General features: G+C 42.2%; 1 protein-coding gene across 1 annotated transcript in view; it reads right to left on the reverse strand.

Annotated features, from left to right (window-relative positions):
• ABCA4 (ATP binding cassette subfamily A member 4) overlaps positions 1–18,277 on the reverse strand; it is a 127,189-nt gene that overhangs the window by 76,264 nt on the left and 32,648 nt on the right. Inside the window, exons 7-11 of the mRNA XM_055340937.1 lie at positions 16,463–16,552; positions 13,867–14,107; positions 12,714–12,853; positions 11,972–12,088; positions 11,095–11,292 (exon numbers count right to left, since the gene is read on the reverse strand). Of these exons, the coding sequence (XP_055196912.1) occupies positions 11,095–11,292; positions 11,972–12,088; positions 12,714–12,853; positions 13,867–14,107; positions 16,463–16,552 (786 nt within the window). The remainder of the gene's footprint in view (positions 1–11,094; positions 11,293–11,971; positions 12,089–12,713; positions 12,854–13,866; positions 14,108–16,462; positions 16,553–18,277) is intronic.

Consider the following 18,277-nt stretch of genomic DNA (forward strand, 5'->3'; position numbering starts at 1 on the left):
GGAGATTACTCAAAGATAAAATCTTAAAAAAATGAAAATAAATAAATACATCAGTTTAGTAAGTTTAGGTCTGCATATACAGAATTCTAGTATGGATGATTCAAGTGAATTTAAAATTAAATTTCCAAAACGAAAAAATTATTTGGAGAGATGGAAGTTCTTCTTTGTGGTTTCTTTTAGCTGTAGGACATTACAACCCACACACGGCGTGTTCTACCAATTTACTCGGCATCACAGGGCCCTGGACAGGGGTCCCTGCTTTATTAGGGAGGAAGCAAGCATGCGAGGGACCAAGGGCCTTGCCTGAGGTCAATACGGGTCAGGAGCAGAATCTGCATCCATGTCTTCAGAGATCAAGTTGAAGGGTGGTGCTATTTCCACATTACTGTAAGAGTAAGTCCCATTCCAACCACGAGGTCATGGTGATAAAATTCTTCAACAGGAAGACCACCTGCCCCTGCCCAGTAGAGCTGCATGGCCCAGCAGAACCTTCTACGTGGAGGAAATGTTCTGTATCTTCCTATCCAGTACGGTGGCTAGTAACCAAAAAAAGCTATAGAGCACTTGAAATGTGTCTAAGGCATCTGAGGCACTAAATTTTTCTAATCAGAATTTAAATAGCCACATGTGGCCACTGGTTACTGTGCTCATCACCAGAGCTCTACAAACAAAGTTCCTGGAGGTCAGGCGCCATTCTCACTCATTGTGGTCTCTGGAAGAATATTTTCTCAAGAAAAGGACTCAATAAGTGTCTGTTGAATTGAATTCATTTAAATTTAGAAGTCTTGATTGCTGTAAGAAATACAGCTTTACTACCATATGTTGAACATAATCCTGTGCACCCTGGATTCAGAGGATAAACTAGGAGTAATTAGTAACAAGTGAGTTTTGGAGATAATGCTAATGAGAGTATAATTCTCACTAAAGCAAAAAAGCTAATAAAAACAAATATATTTTAATAATGTGGCTTTCTGAGCCATCTAGCTCATTCTCTTTGAACTTTCCTTTCATGTCTTAAAGGGATATCCATACTGCAATAAGCGGTTGGTGTTTTCAATGACTTTGTTGAATCCCACAATGACGTGGGCTCCATCCTGGCTGTTTTATCAGGCAACTGATTCACAGTCACGTTTCCTGTTGTGTCCCCCTAGATTGGCACCCTGATACTCTGTGGAAAAACAAAACGTAAAAGGTTCTCAAAGTCTCATTTCTATCCTGAAGCATCTGATCCATTTTCAAAGTCGGGTTATTTTCCCCACCTTGGAAAGTGGTATGGTGTAGTGTTTAAGAGACAGACAGCCCTGATTGCCAACCCCACTCTGCTGTCTTCTAACTGTATGGTCTGTTTCTCTATTTGCAAAACTGAGATACACCCTACCTCATAGGTATGTTTTAAGGATCACATGACAGTGTTTGGGAAGGGTGAGTTAATGCCTCCTGGTAAGAATAAAAGCTAGTGCTTACCAAAGGCTCGCTATGCACCCAAACTGGCCCAAGGGCTCTGCTCATATGAACCCCTGAGACTGCACCACCACTTTATGAGGCCAGTTACAGTGATCACTCCAAGCTCACTGAGGAGGCATGACAAGGCAACCGTCCTCTGGAGGATACTAAACTGTCTCACAAATAATGAGAACTTGATAAGTACCATTTTTATTACTGTTTTTGCAAACTATCTTAAAAGTCAACACAGGCTAATGGCTTTTAAGCCCCTGCCAGGTTACTTTTCATTTGTGACAGCTGTTTGTCTGGGGAGGAAGGCAGTTATTTTCTTTAAATAATAATGATTTGGAACACAACACATTCCAAGCTGATCTACAGCATCTCATCTGGTTAGAACAATGCTACAGACTGAAGCCAAAGTCCCATGTCCCACCCGGACAACAGGGGTAGGGATGGGGATGAGTTCTAAACCACTGGTGTTCACTAGCTCCTCTTTGGCCATTAAGTGAAAGTCAGACAACTCTACTTATGAAGAGGGCTTATGAAGATCATCCAGAATGCCATCTTCACCAAATTTCCCTTAAGTAAAGGCACAGCAATTATGGAAGCTGCTTTGGACATAATGCAGAAGTTCCTGGGTCATCTTCTGAGGTATGGCTCACGATGTACCCTTACGTTCTCCTGGGGAGGTCACTTGCCTCAGAGAAAGTAGCCTCATTCTCTGTTGCTACTTGTTCTGGTCCCTGAAGTTAAAATCTTGGCTAACAGTCCAATAATAAATACATACAAAAATAAATACAATATTTATTTATATGAGTATGTGTATGAGTGTGTTTGGGAGACAAAGATAAATGACTAAACCCATAGCCAGGGTCATGGATTTTGACGTATTTGGTCTGGTCTGATTAGCTCACAAATGAAAACACAGTAGGTTCTAACAAGGCTGATGCCATGGAGTCTATAAAGGCTGTTTGGTTCTACAGAGAGAGGAACTAGATGATCATGTACATGGTCATGGATATTAGGGAAGAATAATGTAGGTACATAATAAGAATTGGCTAGTTTAAAGGGTTCAACATAAAGATAGCACTGGTAATGGAAAACATTCAAAGGGCATCTTCAGTGAATAAAAAGACAGTGTCTTATGGTCTAAGAGGCAAATTCTGGGCAAGTTTTGCACCAGAGTTTAGAATCTGAAAGAGTACCATTAAAGTGCCTTGTGACAACAAAGGACAGAAAGGCAAGAGAAGGGAGTTCCTTGTTCCCTTCATTTCCCAACTGCTATAGTCGAACCCTGGTGACAGGGCTACTACTATTTGAAGTCCACACAAGTCCTACATTTCCTCCTTGGTTGTTTTGCTGATACTCCCCCCAGGAAGCAGAGTTCACCCTAGCGGAAGAGGTTCGAGCTCTCTCCAGGGCAGGCAGCTGTGCTGGAGACCTCTTGAGAATGCAGTCATTTGTTTACACTGCTAAATCAAACACCACCTTGGGAGGAGAAGCTGCAGTAGCAGCAGGCTTCCTTCTTCAACTCTGACCTGCCAGACCCTAAATTCAAACACATTAAATAATAGATGAATTAAATTATATTTTAAGTAGGAAACACTGCCCAGCGGAGGCAAAGAAAGAATCTCTCTTTTTGTTTGAACTTGATAATCAAAGGGGAATGGCACCCTGTAATGACATATTCTGACTAATACACCCAGGATGTGTCAGGAGTGAGTCTGGGGATAAGGGAGGGCTGTATTCTTAGATATGCTGGCTCTACAATCTTGCCTCTTACATCTTTAACTTCCATACTTAGTCTGAGAACAAAGCAGCTGATAAATGCCAATGGAGGCCCGAAGTGGTCCTGCTGGTGTTAATGTAGACACCTGGGGTTCCTTTGAAAAATGCCAATGGATGTGGGCAAACATCCCAGAACGAATTTCCTGGCAGATCTAGACTCTAACACTCAAGATTCATTTCCCACCACATGGAAAAAGTCACTAAATAAAATGTTTGAGTTGGTTGGGATGGTGAGACAGAGGCCAAGCGTACTACCATAAATTTTTTCTAACACACAGGACACTGTGAACAGACATCTGAAACCTTGTACCACAAAGAGTGAGGAAATGCACTGCGACTAGAAGACAAAGGGACAGGAAATGCACAGCTGTTAAAATATGTCTGTTTCTAAAATAAATAAATAATGAAACAAAAAGTCAAGTTGCAGCACCAAGATACACACTGGGCAAAGAAGTCGCCAGGTAATACTTCTTACTAATTGGGCCAAAGGAAGACACGATAACCTGGCTAGTAACTGCAGAAGACTCTAGCTCTTAATGCTTTCTAGTTTAATCATTCCACCAACTCTGGGAGGTCAGTGTTACTATATTTAAGATATTTCATAATCAACAGAGTCAGGCACTGACCAATTGGAGCACATTCTGGTTGCAAAGAGCTAATCTGGCTACAGTGGTGAACACTCCCCAAATTGCAATACACATTGTTGTCCTCACTTTTCAGGCAGTTGAACAGCATTGTTGCCCTAAATCACAGAGCCCATAAGTAAGTGCTGAAAATGGCATCCCATAGCCTGCTGCGTAAAGCTGGCCTTTCTAGTCTCATCTCCAGACCCTACTGTTCCTCCCCACTGCCACCTACCACCTACTCCCCTGATGCTACAGCCACACCTCTGTGCCTGTGCTTATGCTCTTTCTTCTGCCTGAAGCTGTCTTTCTGCCTTGCTTAGCCAGCAAGTTCAGCCTTTAAGACCCAGCATAAATGTGTTTTCAGTTTTAATTTGGCCTGCATGGGTGTCTACTTTATGTCACCGTAGCTCCACTAACATAAAATGGGAAATCAGAAGATAAATAAGACAGTTTCAGCCCTTAAGTGGCTCACGTCTATGGGGATAGGGAACCGTATGAACAAATAATTACAAAGGCTACAATAGAGGAATATGGTGTGTGGAGGAAGGCCTGTAACACCGGAGTTGAGTCCTGACGGGCAGCCAGGGGGTACAGGAGGCAAAGAGTCTGCCTGTATAGGTGGGAGGCCTGAGGCTTATGGCATGCCATCCTTACAATGTGGAAGACCCATGAAAGGGTTAGACTGGGAGTGACTTCACCTTTATGGCAACTAGGTGTCACTGAGGAGCTTTGAGCAGAACCATCATGGCAAGATGGGTTTTAGAAAGATCCCACTGGAGGCAACGTGGGAGATGAGTAGAAGTAGCAGAGAATGGATGTACAGTGACCAGCTAGGAGAGATAGTACAAACTCTGTAAACAGAGGCCATACATGGAGAGTGAGAGGAAGTAGGGATTTCAGAGACAGTTTGGAGGAAGACTTGATGATTCTTGTCGGATGTGTGACATTTAAATTTGGATTTGTGCAGTTTGTTTCTGTTCCATCAGACAGAATTATTGTTCTAGTAGTCCTTTGAGAGACCATTAATGTAGCATTATTTGATAACATGCTTCTCTCTCTCAATAAAATTTGATCTTCTAGAGACCAGAGATTATTTGTATTTATTCAGATAGTTCAATGCATGTGAATATATGAATGACCAAATCAGCTAAAATCTTTTTGGTTTCCTACTCTAAGCCTAGTTATTTTCATGCAGAAAAGACCCAATCAGAATAGTATCTGTTATTCAGAGGTATTACAAAATAATTGCTGTCTTCATCCAACTCATTATATAATTTATCAAAACAATACATACTGAGCCTCCACTAATGTCCCCTCATATTACAGGAGAAAGAACTACCTCATTAGAGGCAGACAGGTCTGGATTCCAATTCTGGGTCACCACTTATCTGCTGTGCTATGTTAGGCAAGTTAGTCAACTTCTTTGAGGCTCCATTTTTAATTCTATAAAATGGAAACAATTATGCCTCCAGGGAGGCAGTTAGGAGGGTTGCACAAGAGGGCATGTAAAAGTGCTCAACATAGTGGCTGGTTGGCAGCAGCCTCAGACACAAATCCCTTCCCCACGACCTCAGCCCACCCCTCACCTGCATTCTCCTGCCTCTGAGTCCCATTCTATGCTTCTGTGAGCCTGGAGACACACAAAATAAAGTTACTGCTTATGATTCAATTCATGGCCCTTGAAATAACACAGCTTTTGCAATGTAGACTTCTGCCCTCTATCTACCTCTCCCTTGATTTCTCTCTAATTTCCCAATGCATATCTGGAGCCAATGAATCTTCAGAAGAAATAAGTAGGACAGATATTCCACAAATATCTATATATATGACTCTAAACATATTACATGATCAATGGCTTTATCTTCCTAATCCTTTTTTTTTCCTTAGGCTAGCCTGATAACTATACTCCTTGAGCACACTTTGATTGGGTGGTTGATGGCATGTCACCAGAAGCATGCAAGGAACTGAGGAAAATGAATTAAAAAAAAATCCCACTTCTGCTAATTCATCAACAAGATAATCACCATAAAGAAAATGAATATTAGCTATGCACATACATAGATTATGAGGACAGCAGAGGTGAAAGCAGTTAATGAATACACTTTAAGACTTAGAGAAAGGTAGTTGTAACTGGTTAAAGTACAATTTTATGCCCTGATCAGAGATATTTTCATATTGAAATTTGGCTGAATTCAGCTTCCTGATGTGAAATTCAAGACCTGAAATTCAAATACACTATGTAATTTAAATACATTGTGAACTCTAAATAGTATTCCATCTGTGCCAGGCCTAACCCTTCATGAAATAAAGAAATCAAAGGAAGGGGTGTGTATGTTTGTTTTAACTAAAGGGTAATTAGAGGAATAATTTGTTAATTTTCTATTTTTTTCTCAAGAAGAAAAATATATGTGAATATGACACATATAAATTATGACTATAAAAGCATACATATAGCAGTTTAAGAGATTAATCTATATGAAGACTTGTTTGCCTTCAGTCTCCTTAAATTTGGGGAAGAGGATGATTTGAACACCTGCAGAAATGAATCTCTCCACATGTTAGAGATGTGATGCTCCCCAAACACCACCATCACCCCTTTACCTAGCCTACTGTCTACCTTCTTACTTGGAGAGATGCCTTTTGTTCATTTCTTTTTCCCTGCTAAGGGCAGGGGATCAGAGGAAAGACAGAATGTGATAATGGAATGAATGAGATTATAGAATCCCTTTGTTGAGGTGGTGCTCTGAGGACAGAAAAAGTTCTAGAGCCACTAGACCATTGTCCACAGAAGTTACAAAATGGTGCCCAGGGCATTTATCAACAATTCATGGCCATCTGAAAAGGAGGGCATTAATACACCCACCTAACAGCCAAGGAACCCATAGCCTAACTATCAATGGCACGAACTATACGCTCTGCACACTTCTCTCATTTTGTCCTTACAACTCTATGAGGTCTGTTATCTGGATTTTACAGATAAGAAAATTGAACCTTAGCAGATAAAGTGAATTTCTTAGAGTAACACAACTCAATAAGAAGCAGAGATTCAGGCCCATTTGTCCTCACTGGACAGGTGAGAAAGTTCTACACTCAGTGGCCTAACAAGGCATATAAGTGACCCAGCAAGGGGGTTCCAGGAGAATAGGAACTCTCTAGGCTACTTAACGGAATGTCTAGTAACTCATTCCAAATAGAAAGGAAGGAGATTTAGTTCTTTTATTATCTGAAGAGGAAACCTATTGAATCATTCCCTTTTCCTATAAAGACAAAAGTCTCTTAGTTCTCAGAGCTTCTATTACTGATCAATATCACATCTGAGTGTCACATTGACCTAGATCAACATAATTTTCATTTAAAGAACTGTTTTTGCTTGAATTGTCCCAAAATGATTTTTTTTCTTTCTTGGAATATGCAGGGAAGTAAGCAACAAGGCTGGCCTAGTCCAAGGCATATTGAAAAGGAGTGCTTCCAACGGGTCTTAAACAAGTCTGTGAAAGAACATACTTGCTGCCTTGTCCTGGAGAGACCCTTAGAGTCATGGGGAAAGAGTTTTCATCCCACTCTGCTATTGAGCAGTTGTCAGGATGGGAGCTGGAGGGTTTCTTGAGGCTCTACCAGACTTCACAAAGCATAAGAACAGAAGCAGAATATTTCAGGATCAATTGCAGTGATTGGTTTCTTCCTCACTGCACATTTCTCCCTCCTGCATTTTCCTTTCAGTTCAGCATCCCCTTGCTTTCTTCCTCCCTCTGACCACTGCAAAAGCAGGAAGACCAGAAACCTCATCATAATCACCTGCAGGGCTTCTGCCTCCATCAAAACCCCTCTTAGGAACCCCTGAGGGAGGCCACTGACCTGTGGCCACCACAGCCTTTGCTTAGGAGCATTTAGCTCAGTTAATGGGATTGCAAGGCCCTCGGAAGTCTTGGTGGCTGAGGCAGGATGTAATTAGCTGCTCATAATCCCTAGAAGGGCACCAAGAACAGCTCAGTGGCTAAGTCTGATTTCACTAACACTTCACTGTTCTCGTCCTGAGCAGTTATTTTTGGTTGGTTTGTATTTTGTTAAAAAGTTAGTATTAAAGCACTTACTATATTCCAGGCATTGTTCCAAGTACTTTGCGTGAATTAATTCAGTTAATTCTCCTATCAGGTCATTAGGTAAGCACTATTAATATCTACATTTTATAGATTCAGAAACTGAGGCACAGTAGCAGAGGTTTGAACCCAGGCTATTTGGTTCTAGAAACTGAATTCTTATCCATCTAAGCAACTGGTGTATCTTAGGTACCTGTTTGCTACATTAAGCACACACTACACAGTAAAAATAATCCTTCAAGAAAATGAGACCTTTATATCACCAAGCAAATGTAAAATCAAACAAAAGACAAGAGGTATTCTGTACTCCTGAGGTAACTAACAAAACACTGTGAGAACCATGGCACTCCATTCTGCAAGAATAAAGGAATAGAGCTCTTCTCTCCCATCCATACTCTCTCCCAGAGCCCTGCCTGTGTTATAACCACAGCAGGTAGATGGTGGTGACGTGGCCAGGGATGGGGACATATGTGGTACAGAAAGCTCAGAGGTGTGAATGGCTAAACTTATGTTGAAGCAGAAGTGACATTTGAGAGCCGAATCTCAAAGAAAGAATGAATGGAAGTTCAACAGATGGGGAAGGAGAAGTCATTTCAGGCTTTTTTGCCTTCTGTTTCTTCTTTTGGGGGAAACAGCCTCCTCTACTTCCCAGTAATCCTGCTCAGTCCCTGAGATTCAGATTAAACTAATTTAGCTTTTCTTACCTCATGGTGGGTATATGACCCATACCTCCCTATCATGGACACCATCCCCCCAGAGACTCAGAGATTTGAAGAGCCAGGCCAATCAGAAAACTGTCCAGGAGTACTGTTTATGCTCTGGGAAAACCATTCCCTCTTTCTGCAGAATGTCTGGGGTAAACATGACCACTGAGGGCTGTACGTAGCTGATGCCCCACCAAATGGAGAGGGCCTCACTGAGATCGAAGCCAGGCAGAGGCAAGCACAAACATGAGGTGGAAGGGCACAAGGGTCTCATGGTGGCATTCAATCCCTAGATCCCCTGAATTTCCAGGTTAGGTCAACCAGTCAATTCTCTTTTTTGTTTAGGAAAAAGAACTCTATCAATGGCAACATGTGCAAAGGGTAGAAGTATGAGCATTTGGGGTATGCCTGAGGATGGCAAAACGGCCAGTGGAGCAGACCAACAGATCTGTGAATGAGCCCTGGCTGCAAAGGTGGGCTGTGGCAGTTGTAGAAGGCATGTGTGTTCCCTGGGTACTGAATCCCTGAAAGTCTGAGAGTAATGACAGCAGATGTGTGTTTGAAATGGAGATCTGATGGCAGTGTGGAGCAATGCCTGAGCCAACAGAGACGGCCTGGAGCCTAGGGAGGAAGCCATTGAAACAGGCTGGTAGAGGCATGACAATGCTTCCAGAACTCAGAGAGCCTTAAAAGCAAGAGGTGGAGTTGAGAAATGTTCAGGAGATAGACAAAGTTCAGTGTGATACTATGATTTATAATAAGATATATGTATTTGGTCTTTGTCTGTTTCTAGTACAGAGCTCCTAAAACCTTTAGAAATACCATTAAAATGTGTTTTGTGGGATCCCTGGGTGGCACAGCGGCTTAGTACCTGCCTTTGGCCCAGGGCGTGATCCTGGAGACCCGGGATCAAATCCCACGTCGGGCTCCCAGTGCATGGAGCCTGCTTCTCCCTCTGCCTATGTCTCTGCCTCTCTCTCTCTCTCTCTCTCTCTCTCTCTCTATCATAAATAAATAAAAATAAAAAAATAAAATAAAAAAATAATAAATTGTGTTTTGTTATGTTCATAAGGTGACTTGTGGACTTCACCTAAGGATGAGGACTGGTTGCCAGAGGAGCCAACCATGTGATTATAGGGTTGGAAGGGAGGGGTAGGGAGTGGGCTGGAAGCTAAGTTCCATCACTAATGGCCATGGTTTAATCAACCATGCCTAAGTAATGAAGCCTCCATGAAAACTCAAAAGGATGGGGTTTGCAGAGTTTCAGGATTGGTGAACATGTGGAGATTTGGGGAAAGTGGTATGTGTCCAGAAAGGATATAAAAGCTCCACACCCTTTTCTTATACCTTGCCCTATGTATCTCTTCCATTTGGCTGCTCCTGAGTTATATACTTTTATAATAAACCAGTGATCTAATGAGTAAAATTTGAGTTTTGTGAGTCACTCTAGCAAATTAATTGAATCCAAGAAGGGGTCATAGGAACCTGCTGTCTGAACCTGTGGGCAGAAATAGGAGGGGGATATCTGAAGTGGAGGTGGGCACCAGTATCAAGGGACTGAGTCCTTATTAACCCAGGGATCTGACGCTATCTCCAGGTAGTGCCAGAATGGAGTTGAACCACATGATACCCAGCTGGTGTTGGAGTTTCTTAGTGGTGGGGGAAAAACCATCATGTGTTGGATTTGGGCGTATAATTATCCTCAGTGACCAGACATGAAAGAGGCAGTAGAGGGATCAGAAAGGCAAGCTCTGATTCACCCAGATGTGGATGTGATCTGCTACACATAACAGCTACAGAATGGGATTTAACCTCTTTAAGCCTCAGTTTCTGTATCTGTAAAATAAGAACGGTAACAGCACATACGTCACAGAGCTCTTGTGAGGATGAAATGAGTTACCATGTGTGAAAGCACTGAACACAGGGCTTGGCACAAAGAAACACTCAATGAATAATAGCTGTTGTACAGAAGGTAAGGAAGAAAGGTAATTGAGGATGACCTTAAAATCTCTGGCTTGATAATTTGGAATAATGCTGAGGACCAGGGTCAGGGTAGGAAATGCCACAGGAGGACAGGTTTTGTGGAGAGGAGAAAACAAATCTGTTTTGAGATACACTGAATGTGATGTGCCTGTAGAACCTGGAAGTGAGAGTTTCCAGCAAGCAGTGGGACCTCAGAAGTTGACGTTTCTGGTCTATGATGACTGAATCTATGGCAGGCAAGAGAGGGTAGAGGACAGACACAACTACTTCACCAGCTACAAGGGGGGAAGGAGCAGCCCAGGAAGAGTCAGGGAGCTATCAGGGAGCCAACACATCAAGAGGTGTAAAAGGGAACTTTTTAAAGTGTGGATATGCTATTAGAGAACAGAATCCACCCTGTATGGGAGCTGTGAGAATTCCTGGTTCATCAGTGGGGAAAAGGAGATGCCTTACCTCCAGGTATTTGCTAGCCAGGCGCAGGGTGCGATCTGTGATGTTAAATACATCCCTCCAGTCAAAGTTGGCCATGTCATCAGCCTGGCTTTCTCGAGGACCCTTATGTAGGAAGTTCAGCATGGCTTCTGCAGTAATACCTTCCTCACCAAGCTGACTATTCAAAAAGCCTTTCACTGTTGGGTTCTCCAGGGTGTCCTTAGGATGAAGCAAAACAGTCACAGTATTTAGAAATTCCACAGGATCTCTGGTCTTGTTTTCCAATTTTTAATGAATAAGGATAGATGTTTAGCTTCCCTTAAAAAGCTAGTGGGTTTTACTCCATGATAAGGCATGCCTATCTATATTCCATTTCCCCTGAATACACAGGTCTCTATAGAAGGAAAACGTGTATGTTGGGGGTTGGGGAAGAAGGATAGGGAAAATGGTATATAGGAAACTTTTTTTTTTCCTGAAACTTTCTTTTTTTAATGTTTTTTTTTGTTGTTCTCTTTTAATGATCCCTGCTATATAAGATTCTGACCTCCTGGCTTTGCAAATCTGGAAATGACAGCAGACAGACATACTTGGTTGAGTCTGCAGTTATAGAGCTGGCCCCCTGGGGAGGTAGCCATTTGAATCTGAGGCCCTCAAGTAAATTTATGAAAGCAAGGAACTTCAGGAATCCACTGACCAGTTTTTATATTCCCCCCAGAATTCAAGAAACATTTCCCACCCAAAGTTGGTGACTCCACTTGGTGACAGCTTCCAGAACTAGTGCCTTTATCCCTTGCTTACTATCTTTTGATCCAACTCCAGCAGATCAACCCTTTACTGAGAAAAGGAAATTTATGGAACTTTCTTGGTCCTTCTCTTCCCCTCCCCCTGCCATCCGTACTCTGATCATGGTCATCTGTGTGCTCCTGTCAAAGAAGTACCAGATCTGGGGGCCTACTTCCTCCCAGGCTTTGACCAACTTCCTAAGGCGTTCCAGTTCTTCAAAAGTTGAGTTGGCCTAAAACCAGAAAGAGATAGAGACAAGAACAGGGAAGAAAAACATGAGAGAGAACTTTTGATTGGAGCTTCCCTGCTCCTGTCACAAACCCTGAGTTTAGGAGAGGCTTTTCAAGGAAGTGTCTTTACTTCCTCAGTCTACTGATACTTCCCGGAACAATCTGCTATTTCCTGGCCTCCACACTGCCAGAATCTAGCTTCTTAAGATCTCAGAGATACTTGTAATAGTGACAATGTCATTGTCCTGGAGCCTCATTAAAGCTAGATTTGGACTCCCTGTGAGGAAATGCTCTTCCTCACTTCCTGCCTTTGTCTCTTCTAGGGAGCCAGGATTCAGAGAACTGTGAGCTCTTCCATTAGGAATAAAATTTAGGCACTGGGGAAGAAAACCTCCTTGTAAGTTTTGTAGAAAAGGGAGGGCCCAGGCAGGGACTCCGGCACAAAGCATTCCGATGATGACTGTAGATGGGGGAGGATCCCAAGACTCCACTAAGCAAAAAACAAACATAAGTCTTGCTACCAGGAGACTGAGTGCTTGAGCAGGCACGTGCATGCATGCGTGTGTTCTCTCCCTCATTCTTCTGGGAGGTCCAAGGTAGAAAGGACAAGACCAGCCAGGATCTTACATTCTGCAGTATTCTGCGTACTGCTGGAGAATCTGGAGTAAAGAGGATTTTTCCCATCACCAAAGGCTTTGCTGCTCTCCAGGCTATTTTGGTGAGAGGGTTTGACTCCAGGCTCTGGATCAGTGCATTACAAAAGGTCGCTGCCAGGAGAGAAGGGACAGATTTTATAGAAATTCCCTGTTGCTCAATGCTAAACATAGTCATTAGTGTGTTCAAATCACATGTCTCATTCAACTTTATGCTGGAGGATTTGACAAATAACGTAAATTAATAGGCTGTACCCCACCAATAACAAGCTCATCATTAGTAAGTTACAAAACGCCACAGTGCATCTCAATAAGGGCCTCATCAGAGAAACAAAGAATGGGACTTGCCCTGTGGTTTATTCTGCTTTAGAAAGGAGGTTAAGAAGCCTGCCTGGGATTACTACAAGGAACTGGATGCCATTCTCACATGAAAGGGACATGGGCCAAATAAGGCCTCCCCTTGGAATCTCAGCTTTAGCCTCAATAATTTCCTTTTACAGAGCCGCTTAATTTCTTTGTCATGTGGGCTAACTTAGGGCCCAACTACTTTTGGTACATGCCTTGCTGCCTCTTTGCGATTTTAACTCAAAGGTCATGTCACCCAGTTGCATTTCTTCCCCACCCCACCTTCCTTTACCCCATAGAAGCCTCCTCCTAAAATAATAAAAGGTGGGAAAGATGGCTTGCCAGAGACTTGCCATTCAGAATGTAACTCAGTACTGCACAAACAGATTTCACTGTACCATGTTTGTAAAAACATCTCGCAGCCATGTTTATTTGTCAGGGCCCTTCTGACCTGAGCTTTGGTTGCAACTCTGGGCTGTCTCCTCATTTATCTTCTCTTCTCTAGAACTTAACCCTAGTTTAATCAGATCAGTGGGAAATGTCCCTTCTGTTCTCTTTCCAAGTGCGTCTCACTTCTTTCCATGGTTCATATCCAGAATTCTTTATGAAAATCTCCCCTTTCTTACAAGGGAAAATGGACTTTCTGGGAGCAGAAGCCTCTCTGCCCAAGTTCCCTCAGCAAGACTGACTTAACCCCAGGACTGGGTTTCCCTGGAAGTGTTAAACCATCAGCTTTACCAACATCAGATGCCATTTTTATATACATGACTCAGAAAACTTACTTGTTCTTTTGTCATAAGAATAGATAGGATCCTTCCTTGTGGAGTCAATCCCTAAGAAGGCCTTATAGTTATTGTCTTCATACCAGTTGAAGGAGAACACTCGAGAACCTCCTCCCTCTGGGTAGCCACACAAGAGGTCAGACAGAATGCTCATCAGCTGTGCAAAGGTTTCTGGACCGCCAATCTGCATGAGAGGCCTGGTCACCCATAGCAAGTCTTCAACACTCGGTCGATGGATGAACTAGGGCAAGGCAAAGGCGTCAGGTTATTTTAAGGCAGCTAGAATCATAATAACTCTGATGCCAGAGCTCCAAAGTATGGGGAAACCTCTACATATGCATTTGACTTCCTTCTTTCTTTCTTTCTTTCTTTCTTTCTTTCTTTCTTTCTTTCTTTCTTTCTTTAAAAGAAAACATGCATGTTCTCAGCAATTCTTAATCCAGCTGTGAAGTAAAAATCTACTGCCATCTATTCAGGGCCTAAAAGGAAACTAGAATGAGTCTTAAAATAAAAAAGTTAATCCCAATATATTTTAATATCACTTCTCTCTTTTAATCCCCTTTATCTGACTTCCTTGGGAATGGGTCCTTGGTGAAATGTAGTGAGCATTTTTTTTGTAAGCCAGTTCTTGGGTTCTGTTACCCCATCAAGATGGGAATACTGGAGGAAAAAATGGAAATAAAATGATGGAGGAATGGCTCTGTCCTAGAAAAGCAAGATCACAGCAAATTTCTTTGGCCAAGTAGTTTAGAATTTAGTTTCTTATATTTGGAAAATTATCTTATTAGCTTAATTTTACCAAATGTGAGTTCTCCCATTTCCCTGAAATATGTGGTTTGTGGTTTATGTGTGTATGTACGTGTGTGTGTGTGGGTATGTGTATGTGTGTTATTATGCAAGCAAATATAGAACAGATGAAGTCTCCATTCTTGGAAGAACATTTTGAATTGTGCACCAAACTAAGGAGAGGCTCCTCTTCTCCTCTCTGTATGAATACCCATGGCCCTTGCTAGACTCATCCTTTGAAGGCAGATCTGTAATGCTGAGAACTAAGTTGAGGGTTCCAGAGTTGCCAGGGTCTCAGCACCCATATGCCATCTGGCTTTGCTTTAGGAGAATATGTAAAACAAAAACAATGCTGCTTTTATTCCTCAAACACACTTATTACTACTTTTCAAAGGCAGTTGGGAATTAAAAAAAAATTAGGATTCAGTCAGGTGAGACTGGAACAGTTTCCCTACTTCAATAAGTGATGTTTACCTGTCATCCCTGTCTTTGTCCACATGCCAACACTTGCCCTCTGAAACTGTTGAGCACTGTGTAGGATCTACACTGTGAGTCATGCCTATAATCATCACAATCACAGTCTAGGCTTCAATAATAAACTTGGAATCTCAAATTGCTTCGAAAACAGTAAGTCTTATGACAGTCTTGTAAGGGGTTATTATCATTATTATGTTGCTCATTTAATCAAAGCACTTGGAGATGAAGGGGCTGTTCTAGGGTCAAACGGTCTAGTATCAGTTAATATAAATGGAGCCATCTGCTAAACTGAGTTCACAAATGCTTACACTTGCTATCTAGACAGGCAAAAAAACTTTTGGGACTCCCACGCAGACTGAGGAGTGTTGATGGGCTTTGGAGACTTTTTTCACATTCCCTATCATTTTCAACTCTATTATACTGATAAGAATTTTTTAAACGCTCACAAAGAAAAGAATGTTAAACAGAGACTCCCACTAGAGCAGGTGGCCATCAGTACAATGAGCCTTTCTCTGACCCTTCCTGTACAGCAGGGCTCACACTCTGCCCAGGCCAAACTTAGTTTTATCGACACAGATTCCACAATGCAATTTTCCAGGTTGACTAAGCCCATGTCAGCTGTGAATATTGAAGGGAAAAATTTGGGGGGAAAATTATGCTTCACCTTTTGCCTGACTTTCATAAGACACATTGCACTTGACGGTAATTGTTTATTTCACATTGCTCTTCCCCATTAGATTGTATGTTTCACCAGGGTAGTGACCATACCTGTCTCTTCATCATCACACTCCCAGCACCTCTCACCTATTTAGTAGAGAATCAATTTCTATACAGGAAAAGGCTTGTGCAACCAGATGTTAATTGAAGCATGTACATCTTTCACAAAATAGCATAAAAATGTCATTTTTTTTCTTTGTGATGGAATGAGTCAACGTATTTAAGACATTTTAAAATAATGCCTATAAGCACTATGTGTATGCTATTGCTATTAGCAGTATAGCTATAGGTGAATTGTAAAAGCATAACAGGATGGACCACATCAATACGGAAGGACTCAGATTCAATGTTACTCCACTGATAATATGCCACACAAGACATGGTGGCGTTTTTTCCTAGGTGTGAAATTAGGATGGTACCCTTCTTTTTTGCCTCCAACCTAGGAGCACAGGTAATTTAGGATAAGAACAAGTGCTCTGAAATTGCTAGGTAGAAATTTCAAATGTATTTCTCCTTGAACAGGTCTGAGGTACAATTAAATTGTTTGATACAATAAGTATAGTAAAATGGTGGAAAGATATAATAACATTATCATTAGTATCATCAGGCCGCTTACCTCTCGAATCCTTGATGATATGTCAGAAAATACTCTTCCCCAGGATCTCAGATTGATACCTTGAGAACTGCTGTCTAGGAGTGTGGGAAGCTGTAATTGATAGGAAAAAATATATGTGTGTATATACATACATATATATATAAGGTACACATATACACATGGGTGCTATCTGATCTCCTTATGCTTGAAAACATTTCCTCCCTTTTTCCTAATCACAAGACCTCTTCTGCTAGATTCCTTTCAAAAACAAACTTATTTTATCTAATTGAGAAAATCAAAGGTTTTTATTCCAGGTCTGATTCCAGGCTCAGCTCCCAGCTGAGCTAGTCAATCACAAATAATTTCACAGTGACATTAAATATGCCAAAGTGATTCTGATTGCTGGTTTAGCAACACCAGACAAGCCTCCTGGAGGAAGGGAAACAGTGCAGCTGCTGATCTGTAAAGGAAGGCTGAGTGCAGAAGTGCCCATCTGTGCACCTGGGCTCTGCAGACACACTTGGACTTCCTTCTTGTTCACATCTTTGCTTCCCTTTGAGGCTTCTTCAGGTAGGTTGTGGCTCTTCCTCTGCTTAACACTACTTTCTTATATGGAAGATTTGGCTAGTTATATCATCTTTCTTTTAAAGCTGCTGCTGGCAGCTTTGAAGAGAAGTTTCCTTGCAAATTATCCAGTTGGCAGTAGTATTCTGGTGACCCCAGGCCCAGGCGCCAACACAAAACTATTGACGCACTTTCCACCTACGTGGGGAATGTGGAAGCCCACAAGTTTGCTGGCTCCAAACCTGAGCCCAACGTGAACAACTTGTTTTCCGGAAACCAAATTCAAGTCCTGAATGAATGACTACATTCTCTATAATCTCAAAACTGATTGACTCACTGATCATGTGTCTTTTAGGACTGAATTCTATGTTTTAAGATGGCAGTTTTCTTTTTTTTTTTAAAAAAAAAGATTTTATTTATTTATTCATGAGAGATGGGGGCGGGGCAGAAATACAGGCAGAGGGAGAAGCAGGCTCCATGCAGGGAGCCTAATGTGGGACTTGATCCCGGGACTCCAGGATCATGCCCTGGAGCAGCCAAAGGCAGGCACTAAACCGCTGAGCCACCCAGGGATCCCCAAGACGGTGGTTTTCAAACTCAAGTGTGCATCCTGACTATGTCTGCAGGGGCTCTGCATTTTTAACAAGATTGGTGTATAATTCTGACTCAAATATCTATAGACCACAAGCCACAAGTCACAGGGTGGTTCTCCTAAATAATAGGTTGGCTGATCCAGCTGCAGCCCAGCTGAGAAGCAGGTGAAATGAAGTTTCGGGCAGCCCAGTCTCCTTCCAACTTCTAGACACGGGCCTGCCTTGCCTTCTCTCTGCCATGGGCGCAGGGGCCCTCACAGGCTCTCAGACCCTGATACTGAAGAATAAATACAGCCACACTCCTGGAACATTGGCATTCCTCGTTCATTTCCTAACAGTAAAATGAAAAGCTTTGTTGTGAGGGCTACGAAGCAGACAGGAGGACAATTTATCAGAGGAAGTAGCAGCAAAAACACTGTTGAACTACACCACTGAGAAGCATCTTTTCTCCTTAGCCTTCCCACTGGGCCTAGACATTGGTCTTGCCAGGACTTCTTTTCAAACTCCTTGAAAATAGTTTCAGCGTACTCTGGGCAAAGCACTTTAATTCCTGCTATGGTTGCAAGGGAGGGTGGGGCTGAGAAGAGCAGGTAGGGAGGAAGCCAGCAGGTAAAAATGTGTGCCAGTGGCAAGTTATCACCAACTCCTGTGATTCACCTCCTGACTACTCCAATAAGTT

This window comes from Nyctereutes procyonoides, unplaced genomic scaffold (assembly GCF_905146905.1).
Source record: "Nyctereutes procyonoides isolate TBG_1078 unplaced genomic scaffold, NYPRO_anot_genome, whole genome shotgun sequence".
NCBI lineage: Eukaryota > Metazoa > Chordata > Mammalia > Carnivora > Canidae > Nyctereutes > Nyctereutes procyonoides.